This window comes from Athene noctua, chromosome 3 (assembly GCF_965140245.1).
Source record: "Athene noctua chromosome 3, bAthNoc1.hap1.1, whole genome shotgun sequence".
NCBI classification, from domain to species: Eukaryota; Metazoa; Chordata; class Aves; order Strigiformes; family Strigidae; genus Athene; species Athene noctua.
This window is the reverse complement of record NC_134039.1, coordinates 47,648,191-47,662,299: the sequence shown is the minus strand read 5'-3', so window position 1 is coordinate 47,662,299 and position 14,109 is coordinate 47,648,191. Positions and strand designations below refer to the sequence as shown.

General features: G+C 42.1%; 1 protein-coding gene across 2 annotated transcripts in view; it reads right to left on the bottom strand.

Moving 5' to 3' along the window:
• Nucleotides 1-14,109, bottom strand: part of PTPRB (protein tyrosine phosphatase receptor type B) — a 64,866-nt gene that overhangs the window by 6,548 nt on the left and 44,209 nt on the right. For both annotated transcript variants that reach the window (XM_074902871.1, XM_074902872.1), the window contains 13 exons: nucleotides 12,798-12,947; nucleotides 11,294-11,537; nucleotides 10,062-10,168; nucleotides 9,415-9,514; nucleotides 7,636-7,719; nucleotides 7,503-7,520; nucleotides 7,316-7,397; nucleotides 6,773-6,863; nucleotides 5,491-5,567; nucleotides 4,563-4,697; nucleotides 3,391-3,513; nucleotides 3,036-3,199; nucleotides 2,025-2,160 (listed from right to left, as the gene is read on the bottom strand). In XM_074902871.1, coding sequence (XP_074758972.1) covers nucleotides 2,025-2,160; nucleotides 3,036-3,199; nucleotides 3,391-3,513; nucleotides 4,563-4,697; nucleotides 5,491-5,567; nucleotides 6,773-6,863; nucleotides 7,316-7,397; nucleotides 7,503-7,520; nucleotides 7,636-7,719; nucleotides 9,415-9,514; nucleotides 10,062-10,168; nucleotides 11,294-11,537; nucleotides 12,798-12,947 — 1,511 coding nt within the window. The remainder of the gene's footprint in view (nucleotides 1-2,024; nucleotides 2,161-3,035; nucleotides 3,200-3,390; nucleotides 3,514-4,562; nucleotides 4,698-5,490; nucleotides 5,568-6,772; nucleotides 6,864-7,315; nucleotides 7,398-7,502; nucleotides 7,521-7,635; nucleotides 7,720-9,414; nucleotides 9,515-10,061; nucleotides 10,169-11,293; nucleotides 11,538-12,797; nucleotides 12,948-14,109) is intronic.

Below are 14,109 nucleotides of genomic sequence, written 5' to 3'. Positions count from 1 at the left end.
ACAGTTTTCTGTTACGCCCCTGCATGTCTCCAGCTGCAGTCTCCCATCTTAAATAGCTTTCAGCCAAGTCTGATGCAGGGGCTGTTGATTTTTGTTGCTGCTGTTTTGCTGTGACTGCATAATGTCAACCAGGATGGTGCTGTGACCTTTGGCTGGAGCATCTCATTGCAAACAGTCCTAACTACTGGCCTCTGCTCCCCAGTGGGATTTGGCTTCCACCACATCAACAGATGGGGACCTAGCTTTTATTTCAACCCCTGAACAGATTATGGAAGTCAAGACATGAATGATTATCAACTGGATCTAGGGTCTTCACACACATCAAATGGAGTTTGTGGAGCAGATATTTGCTTCCCCCTCTCCCCACCTCCTTTACTTTTTCTTAAAAGATGTGTAAGAATTACTTCATAATTCACTGCTCATTGCAAAATTTGAATCATCATAAAACTCCAGGACAAATTTACTTAATTTTCTTGCAGGAGGATGAGAGATTGTATTGCTTGTGCTCCAAGCTACCTGGATGAAAGGCAGTTCCCAATCAGAAACCATACACAGATGCAACTGATAGTTCAGATTAATAAGACTTGCTGAGAATACAGCAGCTCAGTGGCTGTGCCAGACACAGCTACATGGTCAGTCTACCCGCATGTTACAGCTCAAATGGGGTGAGTATGAGTATGCTGCAAAAGCTTTCTGTCAACTTGTCTTGTATCTGGGATGCTGATTGTGAAGGGGTAGGACTGGTTACAACAGGGATTTGGGTAAGACTTCAGCCACTGCTGGTCTGGGGCAGAAGTGCATGTAGTGCTAGTAGTGGGAAGGTGAGGTGCCCCTCACTATTGCTGTAGATGTTTTGCTTGGGTCTGGCTGCCTTTTGACGTAGATGTCATGTCAAGCTCATGCCAAAGGTGGGCTTTGTGTCACACAACTTAGTTGTCTATAAGCCTTGTATCAAATTCAGGCTCTTGAGGTTATTTGCCTCTTTTTTCCAACTAGGAAAAAGAGCCAGCCTCCTGAGATGCCTGTCTGCTGACTATGGCTGATGGAAATGTAGAAAGTGAAATATCTCTGTCTCTGAGGTTGCCCATACCAGGATGAGAATCTGTCTCCCCTCCAACTGGAGGTCTGTGATTAAGATAGTTCCAGGAAATCTCTTGCATTCCCAGTTGAGGCTCTCTTTATACCCATGTGTGGCTTTCACAACTATCAGGAAGTGCTGTCACTGATATTTTCATTTCCAAATTGCAGTAAAGAGCTCCATTAGTATCAAGCTACAGGCAGACTCTTCAAACTTGTTCTGATTCCTCTATTAACAGTTCAGAGAAAATGTAAAGACTGCCTCTGTAACTTGCCTTTATTAAATCAGCTCCTAAGTGTTTAGCTGCTATTAGTGTAGTGACTTGCAGTTATAAAAAACACAGAAAGGAATCCCAACGTACTTTTTCTGTACTTTGAGAATAAATATACTTGCTTTTGCATAGTATGTTAGGACATAGTATGTTAGGACAATGCTGATCAACTTTCCAATACCATTAATGAAAATGACAGAGCAGCTCAATAAAAATGAACTGCAAAAGCCACAAGGTCACAGTGCTTCAAGTTTTAAAATTATGTACATCTAATTTTCTTTGCCCTCCATTCCTTTTTCCTATTATGTTGACCTATGCTTGTCTTCCAGACCTATCCCTGAAGGACCTATCTCTGCTCAAAGCTCATTTACTGGACACTGCACTAACACAACAATGTGCTGTTAAGTGTCTGCTGCATAACACTGCTGGGGTGATTGTGGGCCAGTTCCAACAGGAGAAATCTACAGGAAGCATAGCTACCACTTGACATGGTTTGGACCCACTGTATGAGAGCCAATGGAAACAATGCTGAACTAGAAATTCTCACAGAGCTAATATATATGTATCTAGTATTTTACAGCAGAGTAACTGTTAAGTGCTTTCAAGGCCTTTAAGATGAGAGACTATTATATACTGCAGCTGGTGTTGCTGTATTGTAGGCTATCCAAAACTTACCTCTGTTTGAACCATGTGAACCCGGTGAAGCCTTAGATCATGTACTGCTGAATAAATGTCGACAGTGTCCTTTGAATCCAGCTGCTGCAGAATTCGGTCCAGTGCAATGAATGTGCCAGTCCTGCCAACACCAGCACTGAAAAACAACCCAAAAGATTTAGAAGGATATGGATCAAAGCATTCACTATCTTCATGTGATACTCTGGTAAAGTTCAGATCTCCATGGTGAGAAGCTCATTGTTCAAATGGCATTTCTGGGACTTCAAACAGTGGAATATATAGTGGAATTTGTACACGATGGAGGAAAGGATAGCAATGGCAGAGGTAACTCTGTTGCTGTCCTGTGGTAGTGTGCTCTCTCCTCTCCCCTGTATAAGCCATAAGCACCAGTGGGGGTTGTCATGGCTGCATCCAGCTTACTCTGGACTTTGAGGGATGGATGGCAACACGGTAGCCAAGGGCTGTCTGGAACAGTCAGCCAGTCATCTTGCTGGTATGCAAATAATGACTGTAAGTCAATCATCATATACTCTATATAAAGCAGACAGCCCAGGGCCCACTGAGCTCTCCTGCACAGCAGCGCACTGCACACCAGGATCTCTCCCTGAGCAGGGAGGGACGCCTCTCAAGGTTACTCCTTGAGGTTGAGAGTGTACTTGCTGCAACAGATTCTGTAAAGTTTAGCAGGCTAAACTTTAAAATTTTAGCTATGTGATATAAAGGATTGATTGTGCATACATAATCCTTTAGTCAAAAACTGCTGACCAAGTCTGGGACTAGTATTGGACTCAGCTGCACCTAGACTCCTCTCTGAGAAGGAGAGTGACCGAGTACATGTGCCTTGGGAATGATTCTCTGATGTATCTAGAGACTTAAGCCTCAGGTTCTCTATCTGGGAACTATCTCTCAGGTTCTGTGGCTGCCCATGGCCTACCAGGGATGGACATTTGGGACCTTCCCAACGGTACGCACAAAGGCTCTGTGCCACGGATCTTTTGCTGCTACACATACCTGCAGTGCACAATAGTTGGTCCTGTGTCTGGGGTCCTGTTGATATAATCCCTTACAGTTCTGACAAACTGGATCAGGGACTGGGTGGTCTCTGGCACACCATGATCTGGCCAGACAGTGTAGTGGAAGTGACGAATGAGCCTCGTTGAGTCAAGCTGCTCTTCCTGTTGGGATACAAAAGTGTGGGTCATCAGATGAGAGGAGGGGCACAACATGCACTTTCAGAGCAAATCCTACAGCTGCCACCAGAGATGAACTGGGCATGATGCAACTATGCTACAGCAGAAGAAATCTTCCTAATTTAGCCTTACAGGTGGTTTAAAAACAATTAAGTAAAAAAAACCCTCAAACATACACTGCAGATTTTAAACTCTCGTATTGTCCATTCTGGGAGCACTGATTCAGACAGCATCTCAACGATCAGGTCTCCATAGTACAAGGAATCCTGGTCAAGGGGCCAGTAGTGATCACACTTCACCTGCAGGGTCACAGAAAAAGGCAGACTGAGTGTCAGTAACAGCTATAAATAATACCTTCATCCAGCACTCGCAGAAGCAGACTTCAGACCTCCTATGTCTGGGGATGAAGGAAGAAAGGCAGCAGCTGAATTTGGAGAGAGATGCCATCCCCTGCTACGTTAGCTCACAAACAGGGCCTGGGATTGGAATGGGCTAGGATGGGGCTGGGAAGTGGAAGTTCTCAACATAGATGTTTGTGATGGGGGGAATGGGAATCACTTCACTGACACCAACTCTTCTCAGTTCTGCTTGGATGAGAGCCAGGACTCCACTGCTTGCTTCCCCTACTACTACATGCCTACTGAGGCATGACAGCAGGGTCCCACTCTGAGCAAGTGAGGTACCAAAGGTGGCTGCCTGTCCTGCATCTGCTTTCGCCATCTCTACAAAAAATGGTAAACTGAAAGGAACTATTCCCATATGTACCACTAGATAATCATTACTTCAAGTTTGTTTAATCTTTTTACAGATCTAGTCCCCGTCTTACAAATAGTATAGAATGTGGTCATACTTGGGAAGGTGGATTGCTGAGACAGTTAAATAACCTACTTTCACTTGCACTCAGACTGTTAAGTGTGTGAGTGGTTTCTTTGCTTACTACATCACGGTTTATGCATGAGAGAGAATTCAATGTATTTAATTTGCTCTCTAGAGCTTATATTAAAGTAGTAGCTGACTGGAGTTGATGTGGTAAACAGACATTTTTTGCTGGTGTTTGTCCTTCTGTATGCTTAAGGGGATTAATATTAGTACCAGTGAGCAAAATCCTGGATTAGAGACCAGAAGCTCTGAGCTCTGTTCCTAACTCTAGCATGCTGCATGATCTTGGGATGGTCAATGCACCACTTCACAGTCTTAATCTGTCTACAGTTTTTAGATTATACCTCTTATCTCTTACTGTGTATCTCCTTGACTGAGGCCTTTGGCATTAGTGTGATGTAAATAACATGCATAAACTTTTAAGAAATGTTAAACCAATAATTAATAATAAAGAAGAGTCACTGCTCACCCGGCCCTTCTCAACACACTGTGTTACCATGACAATATTGTGAACATTTTGCTCCCATGCCATCTTCCAGAACTCATCTTTGGTGCCAGGCAAAGGGCCCTGAGTAGCTATGTATTCCCTGCGAAAATTATTGCCCTGCAAGTAAAAAGAACTCTATTAGTTTCCATAAAGGCAGAAAAAAAAATTTCTAGCAACTGAACAAACCATGGGGTTGCAGACAGGGCTCTGCAGCAACAACGCCTTTGCTGGAACAATAGTTTTGAGAACTAAATTGTTGCCTTGGACCTGGAAGCAGAAGGCTGGCTGGAACACAGAGAAGGACGAGAGTGCTGCAGTTATCTAAATACTGTTCTTTTTGTAGCAGTATAAGCTTTTCATTGTTCTATTGTGTTCAGCACAGTCTCAAGCAATTTTGGAACTACCAGGGGGTTTTGTTTTATTTAGTTTTTAATAAATTAGCTGAAATCTGGGTTGCTAAAGCTGCTGCTATTATCAGTCATAACTCTTTGGCAAATAGCATTATTTTAATCTCAGTCAGTTTCACCATCCTGCAAGGTGCCAACACCGTCGGGATGAGCTACAGCTCCACAATAAGGATGCCACCTGCAGTGATAGCTATGGTTGTTGTGGACACTGTCTAAAATCAGTGACCTTTAAAAATATGTCCTTGGGCAATTAGAGCTGCTATCTTACAGAACTATAGCAATTCAAGAAAGTGTCCTTAAGTGGTCAGTAAATCACTCACAGTTAATTTAATGGCAGTCACACACAGCCTTTCAGCACACCCACAAAATGAGTTCTCACACTTTTAGCTCAAGTGAATAAATGAAGGGTGAGCCTTAAGCAACCAGCTTTATATTCAGTTTTAGATGAAGGACAAATTACCACTGGAGGGAGGCCTGTAAAATACCATCCTTGAGTCACTTACTGGTATGTAGCTTGCATTAATGTAGTCTGAGCAAGGGTCATCATCTACATTGGAAAGCTTCACTCTTGATGTATCATCTAGGAAGAAATTGATTACAAGAGGCTTATGGCTAGGTCTTGATTTTCAGTCCCTCTCCCATTTACAGAAATGCATTTGTGAAAGGACTGTCAGCATTATTACAAGGATTTTACATGGAGGGCTAATTTAGAGGGATAGCTGTCTATATTTGTACTGCCTTTTTCATCCACAAGTGGTGTGGAACGTTCCAAAGACTAGGAGATGGATGGGTAAGAAGGAAGCAGTGAATATCCCAAAATGCCTCTGCTGAGTTGCATACGATTTGTTATGGCAACAAGAGCCACAACAGCATCCTCCTTTGATTCTGACAGCAGTGTGCTGTACTGGAGAGCAGTGCCCAGTGCTACCCTTGAAAGAGCAGTAGTGCTTCAGTGTACTGCACAGCTCCTGACCTAACATGTGTGAGCAGGCCAAATGTCTTCCCTAGGAACAGAACCCTTTGTAGAGAGGTAGAGAGTGCCTAAGCAACTGGGTCACTGATTCGTGAGATAATGCCATGTTGGATCTCAGTCAGGTGCTGTTTCTTGTACATTGTGGGCATACTTCCCACCCTGGCACGGCAGGCAGAGCACAGGAGATGCTGTGAGGCTGTGCTCCAAGCATGTACCACATCCAGCCACGGGGCAGCATGTGGAGCAGTGACTCATGTAGTGTTCCTCCTCTATGCACCGGTATGTTACCTCCACAACTGCCAGATAGGAAGTCAAAGGGGAAAACTCTCAAGTGACAGGTCTTGCCTCAGCAGAACAGGGCTAATCTCACACATGTGTCTTACCATGCAGAACCACACCAGCTATACATTGTATAGTAGGTTTCCTGTGTCCTCTGAAGAAGAAAGATTTACCAAGGCTGTCAAATGGCATGGAATGGATGATACCCCATATGTAAACAACCCTACTGTTATTTCTACTATTCTTGTTATCAGCAGTGACTGAATGTCCCTAAAAGCTGGGCCTTTTTCTCTCTAGACTGAATACTAGTCATTGCACCTCTAGTGCAAAATGAAATTACTGGTCTGTGTGAAGCCATTCAGGGCCATACATCATCTGCCTCCAAACACCAGAACCTGAGCTGGCAGAGCTACTTCATCTCTGACAGGAAGGAGGGATGGGATTGGCTGCACTCACTTTTCCACTAGGCTTGCTGAAAAAAGAGAAAAATAGCTGGTGTGATGTAATATTACACAACCAAACCTAAAACTCACAGGGCAATATATTATTGTATCGATTTTTCCCTCTGTTCTCTGGCAGAAGTGCTATGTCACATGTCTGGTTTCGACCCACATCTTTCAAGTCCTGCAAAAAAAAGAAGGAAGAAAATGTGAGGTGAAAATAATTAAAGGACATGACAACACAGGAGGACACAGTGCTTATCAGCTCTCAATAGCCATAGACAGGGAATAGGTGTTTTTTAAAATAAAACAAACTGAAATAAAATAACTAATCATACTGGTTTAAAGCAACATGGCTGGCAGTTGCTTTCCATGCTTTATCACACAGATGTGCCACACAAATGCTCCTGACCTCAGCCAGATAGGTATCTGGCAGAGTCTGCCAATCAGAAGATGCTATGACAAATAGAGATGCTTTCTGTCTTAGGACAAGTGGCGTTCAGGTGAGACTTCCAAACTCATTTGGATTTGTGTGAATAAGACAAACAAATGCAGGCCTTTCCAATGCATTAATCTATTGATTCAGTCAGCCCGCCCCTTCATAAAGCAAGTCCTTTGCCTAGGTTAGGATCCCACCTCATACTCCTTGGACAGGAGGTAGTTGGAGTCTGCTTGAAGTTTGGTGAAGTGTGCTTCAAAATGACTGACTTTGATCGGACTAAAATATTCAACAGGAGGAAGAAAAGCACAGGATGAATCACAGTCATAATTTATCCAGTTGGCTATCAAGAAGCTTTTTTAGGAAATTATTTTTTCTTTTTACCTGGAAGTTTTCCGGTTCCTAGAAATAATTTCAAAAGAAAAAGAAACATTTCAACAGTGAGTGACCAGATGGGACTGTTCATCCATGATGCCATGTTAAATACTGCTCTTAGAAACAAAACTTTTGATGTTACCCTTTTTGCCCCAAGTTCAGATGGACTGACAGTGGCCTGTCCCTGCGAATGCTCAGCCTTGCTGTAGGTCTCTCGTGGCCATTGCTGGAATAAAAAGGAAAGTATTCTGTTTTACCATTATATTCTAATACTGCTAAGAGCTGGCAATAACAAAACCTACGTTGGAAAAAAGTTGGCAAGTTGGAACAAAGGAATTTAAGAAAGTCTGGTCTGATTTGTGGCTTTGACCGTGTGATGTTGCTCTTAGCTGTGGTGCAGAGTTTTCTTGTATTTTAGTCTGGTAATAGTGATGTGGAGTGTATGCACATGCACAGACAGTAAGACTTTCTTCTTGCTCTGAAACACTCACAGCCCAGCCTATCATTGAGGAGGGTGTCCTACGCTAAGACTGACCCTAAACTGGTTGATTCTCTACAAGCAGAGAGGAACATGTAGGTAGATTTTCAGAGCTGTAAAAGGTCTACAGCTTCCAGCACATCCACTCTGCAGACCAGGCCTCTAGGAGATGCCCAGGTTCACAGCATGAGTAAGTGGCAGCACCACAGTAGGCTTCGAAAAAGTCGCAGAAGTGGTATTGACTCCATACAGTCAGTGTTGCCTTTCATCCCTTCACTGCCATCTTTTCCTTCAATACAACTCCCTTAAAGAACACTTTGTGTGTAATGAGGGAAAACCATACCAGTATACTTACAGTCCTGTTGGCTATATAACTCACAACAAGAAACCACACTCTATCTGAAGTTTATCTACACTAAAAAAATGCAATGAGATGTGCAAGGTGGAAAACACATGAATCTGCACTTCACAGTCTGCTCTGTATGTAACAAAGTACTGAGATGGTTAGGAGCCCACAAGTCTATACATGCAAAAGCAGGCTTTATTTACTATTGCTAATGATTTATGCCTCTGGTTTTTGGACCGCATATAGAGCAATACACTGAATTTGTTCACAGAGCCTAAGAATAGCATTGCTAAAGGGTAAAACCATGCCAGCTAAAAGCTATGACTAGTCAGAAAATAGGGTTTTTTCAATGTGAAATTACAGCATCCGAAAAGCAAATTCAAAACACAATAGACCTAATCTTGTATTAGTAAAAGAAATGAATTTCAGACTTTCAGAGTTTACCATGTAATGGAAACGCTGAATTTTCTTTATTTCAGAAACCACAAGGAACTTCACATCAGTAATGTCATATCTCTTTCAGTCATGCAAAATGATTTAAATGGATAAGGCTTTTTTCAAAGTTGATATACAGTATTTGACTTTTTAAAATTCACTATTTCAGATGCATCTATAATGTGAAATAAACTATAGTTGACAAAAAAAAAAGAAGTAAAGTTTGAACAAATCTTTTGGACACTGAGATAATGCCACACCTTAAGATTTTGGAACTGAAATGATAAGGTGTAAATTAGCAGTTTCAAGAGCTTCCCATCTACAATGCAGATAAAATTAACTGGAAACATTTCATTTTTGATAAAAGACAATCAGTTTGAATGGTAAAACATACAGAAGATTAAAAGTTACAAAGATCTTCTATGAGATAATTCTGACCAATATCAATATGTATTTGAATCAAGACTATATAGAACTCTTAATATGTAATTCATTAGTTCTATACTTAGAGTGTACAGATGCTGGGGCACATAGATGTTATCTGTGGAATAGTTCAGTGCATTCCTCCAATTTTACAGTTACACTTTAAACACTGTATTGCTTAAATGAATATAATTTGACTTGACTTCAATAACAGAGACTGATAAAAGGACTCAACTTACCTAACTTTCTGTCTGCAGACAAATAAAGCAGTAACAGCCACTAACATCACAATCAGAAACAAGCCAGCACTCACACCTTCAATAACTCCAAATAGAGGCTCTAGAAACAAAACAGTGTATTTATGTATCTTGAGGAAAAGATATAAAGAATCAAAAAATCAATAACTCTCAGTGGATATGTTATTTTCAGCTAAAGTAAATGGTTAAATACAGGGAAATGTAAGGCATTTAAACACTTAGCTAAAAACTAGCCTTCATTTTCTGCCCTTATTTTTTCCAAATGTTACACAAAATCTTTTACTCCCAACTACAGTACAAGAAACCACAGCCCCATTATATGGGAATTTGGTTCTCTTGCACTTTGAAGCTTTCTTGGTGATAGCTTCACCGAGTGTCCACCATTTCCTCTATTGTCAGTAGCTCCATCAAACAGTCCTCTAAATTTTCAAACTAAGGATGGATAAGCCATGGCTCCAGCCTCATTTCAGAGCAATCTTCAGAACATGCACAACAGTCTGGTTTTGTTCCACCCCTTGTTCTAGACATGTGAGTTTTGTTCCACCCACATAGTTCTAGACATGTGAGTGTTCTGAGACACAATATATAATCACATGCTACAGTCATTGAAAAACAAGCCTGAAACTAACCTGCCTCTGTAGTGATCGGTAAAGAGAAGAAGGTGTCTGTAAAAAGCGGTGTAGGGAGTTCTCTCGGGTCTTCACTGAAGAGCTGGGTAAAAGCCCGTATGCTGATCCTAAAAGACCGGTACTGTTATATTTACAACTCATCAGATGTTCAGAACCAACAGCAGAAAAATAAGAACTCATTTGCCCCTTAGAAATAATTAAAACCTTTCCACTGAACACAGATGGCTTTTAATGCAGGCACCTGAATTAAATACTATAGCTCGGAGATCCCAGCTAGTATGGGTGGAGGGCCCTGAGGTACCCTGGAAGAGGTAACAGATGGGGCTCTGGCTGCTGGCACACACAGCCTGACCGTGCCGGAGGCAGGACTAGCAGAAGCTGTAGGGAGGAAGAGTACTGAGAAATGCTCCTCGGTGAGAACATGTTTTCCCTTCACGTGTCTGGGCAGGGCTGTGATAATGGAGAACTGTTACAGTCCTGGTAACACGAGTATTTCCTGGACTGAATTTCTGGGAAACGTGTCCTAATGAGAGCAGACTATGGTAGGATAACACTGTCTTGATGACGATGAAGAAGCAGCTGAGAGGCATGATGTGTACTGTCTGGCACATGCCTTCTGTCCATGTGGCTGTCCAGTGAGCCGACCTCTTGGGAGAGTGTTTGCCTGCGGGAGGAGCGTGACTGAGCTGCACTGGAGACGTTTCACACACTGGGTAACTGCAGAGCCTGGTTTTGGCAGTTGCCCTGTTCTGCACCTTACAGCTAACCTGGGCCTAGCTCTGGAGCCTGAGGATGGCACCACACATTAGAATAACCTCCATGTTTTTCTAGCTTGTTCCAAAGGACTGGTGTAGGGTAGTGGTGCCAAACAGACTTGAGTGAAGCATCTTTGCCTTCTGTTAAGTACTGTTTTGACTTAGCTGATGGTCTCATTTCTTTCCAAACAAAGATTTAGCAGATATAGGAGAGCTCCCCATCAAGTTGAGGGAAGGAAATAAACATGTTCACTGCACAGAGTTTTGTGCATAATTAATCATAGCATTCCCATGCTAGTGAAGGACTGGTTCATACCTGTGGAACGGGGGCATGGGTAAAACTTTAATAAAATCAGTGAAACACAAAGAACATTGTATAACTCAAGTTACTAATCTACAGAAGCTCAAGTGTATCAGGCATCCATACAGCTCCAGCCTAATAATGTGACAGAGCACAACTATCAACATATGGCTAACCTATAAGCAGTCCGAGGCTTTAGAGGTCCATCGCAGAATTTTTGATGATCTGGATCACACCTTCCTCCCAGATTCTCCATTTCTCCTCCAAGCTTAATGTCAAAGCTTTTATAGTCACTGTCAGGGTTTTCAGCACATCTACTGGCAAAGTAATTTGTCTGGTAGATGCGTATAGAGTCATTGTGTTTGTACTCCAGGTAGGAAGGTAATGGGTGCTGCTCATCAGGCTTTGGTCCTTCACTACCTACATCATGAGCACAGAAAGACAGAAGGTTTATATACCACAGTCATTAATGCGATGCAGTTTTAGGCTCAAGCTGTTGACAGACATATTCTTATCCAACTTCCTAGCATTTCTTGGAGGCTGCACAGGCTACCTTGTGAATACAAAGCCTAAGTATTTAGGGTACCTTGTTTCTAGTACTAGTCTTGCTATTATTTTGGGGGGAAACTTCAGACAGATTTCCTTACAAGACCTCACTGTAACTTTTCCAGATACAATGCTGCAATAGGCATGCACAGGTCAAATTCAATGCTATGACATTTTTTCCTGTGCTGTTGGTAGGAATGTCTGTGATCCAGAGTGCTGAATCATACCATCAACTATTTCAAAAAGCCAGTAAAAAAAAACCCCACACTGCCAAGTCTACTGTATATAGAGAAAAGCTGCAATAGGAAATGACAGGAGTCCCCTGAGTGGAAACTTACAATAATGTGTAAAAGACTCAGGTAGGCAAAGTCATGGCAATGGGTAGACCCTTTCTCAGGGAGCTTTATAGTCTGCACAAACATGACAGAGTAGACAGTGGAAATATTATCTCTGCTTTTTTTCCCTAAGGGCTGATGGACAGAGAGATTAAGAAACTTTCTCAAGGGTCACAAAATACATTCTGGCATGCCAGTAAATGAAGCCACTTCTAAAGACAAAGTATTAATTGTTGAGACATCCATCTGTTTTGTCACATATAGGTCAACTGCAGAAAGGGAGGCTTACATGCATGCTACAGGGGCAATTTCTGTTCTGTTCTACAGTGCTGCATGCAAAGACATTTTCCTTAGTAAGCAAACACCACCTGGGCGATGCTACTTTGCCTTCTCTGCGTGGCTTACTGAGATTCTCCAAAAGGGTTGCCTTAGCATTCCCACCTAACACATGAACTATTTTTTGAGATCTGTGTGCAGCAAGGCAGATACTTCTGTGTTTACTGCCAATGGCATTGGACGTGCTCCTACCATGGACATTTCCTGAACATACATGAAAGCGTAACCTAGAGTACAGAAGCTAACTACTGCTTCTAGATGAGTTCTGCACTTGCTACTGACTCTCTGAGGGGATGACCGAGTTCCTCAGTCCCCAGGCTAGGGATCAGGTATAGATCCAAAACCTCTATGAAACTCAGCTGCTAATGAGGCGAAGCTCCTTTGCTGTGTAGTGATAGGTATGTACCTCCCTATGTAACTCCTATAGGCTATAGAGAGAACAGTATTAAATCAGGACACTTACCATCAGCCTCTCTCACCACCACGGTAAAGTACTTCACAGCTCCATTAGTATCACTAAACCAGCTACAGTTAAAAGTAAAGTTGATGGAGGATTTGGTAATCAGCACCTCCTTTTTGTTCACTCGTATATCTGGAGGTGGCTGAGGTGGACCTGAATAATTGAGGAAAAAAATAGAAAGCATTATCTACGTATTTGCTGAGATCTAGGCCTAGTAAGGGAAATGCAATCTGTAATAATGCTTAGCTGACTGGACTCGTCTCTGTTCTGTTCTCTTTGCAATCAAGAAAGTGTCTTCATCTCCCACAGGGAAACTGCCAAAGGATGAAACAAGCCAGCAGTGAGTTAACCATAGTAACAGTGGAAGCTCCTCAGCAGGAATTCCTACAGACGCCCACATGGAAAGGCATTAAAGTCTTGCTAAATCTATGAAATCAGAAATTGTAACTGCTAAAAATGACACAAGTTTAAGCCAGGTATTTGGAAGCCACTTAGCACACTCACTACAGGAAGTTACCTATTTTAAGCATCTAAATTTCTGCTTGCTTTTCCAGAGGAACAGCCTTGAGTCAGCCAGACACAGCATTCAACTACAGAGTTCCATTTTCCAGACTGATTGCAGAATTTCCATAGGAAATGCTCTTTGTATGATAGAACAGTGACATAGCTGAAGTAAACTAGAAAGTGAAGTACATATGGAAAAATCTTCAGAGGACCAATGCAGCAAAAGTGGGGATTTTAAGGATCTACATTGCTGAATCTTTTAAAAATCTGTTATTACTGAAACTATATTGCATGTATGGGAAACATATCAAGTATGTAAGCAGGTGCCTAAACTTCAAAAGGTTTTAGATTGAAAAAAGAAGCAATAATTCACACATTTATATGTTGTTTAGATAAACCTCTTAGAACTACAAAGCCTAGCTGCCATTTTTTTGTGTTCTCTTGAGGGAGGGCCTCCAGTGTTAACCAGAGTCTGGGAGAGCAGCCCTGTTCTAAACATGTAAGAACGAATGTGAAACAGGCGACCTTCAAACAGTCTTACTTCTTGTGACGTGAGTAGCTAGTTCTTACTACATCTGAATTTGTAGCATCCTTTGTGGTACAGGAAGGAGATGACATGGTTGCGATTAAAAGGCAATTGATGGGGGAAGGGAGAAGCTGGGTTGGTGACTGAACTCTGTAGCTTAGTTCACTAGCTCCCAAACCAAACGTAATTTTTATGATCTAGCATTTCATACAAATGTGGCTTTTAATAAGCAGCTACAGAGGCATGCCTGACTACAGGTGTCCTGGTCATCCTGTCCTTTTTGAG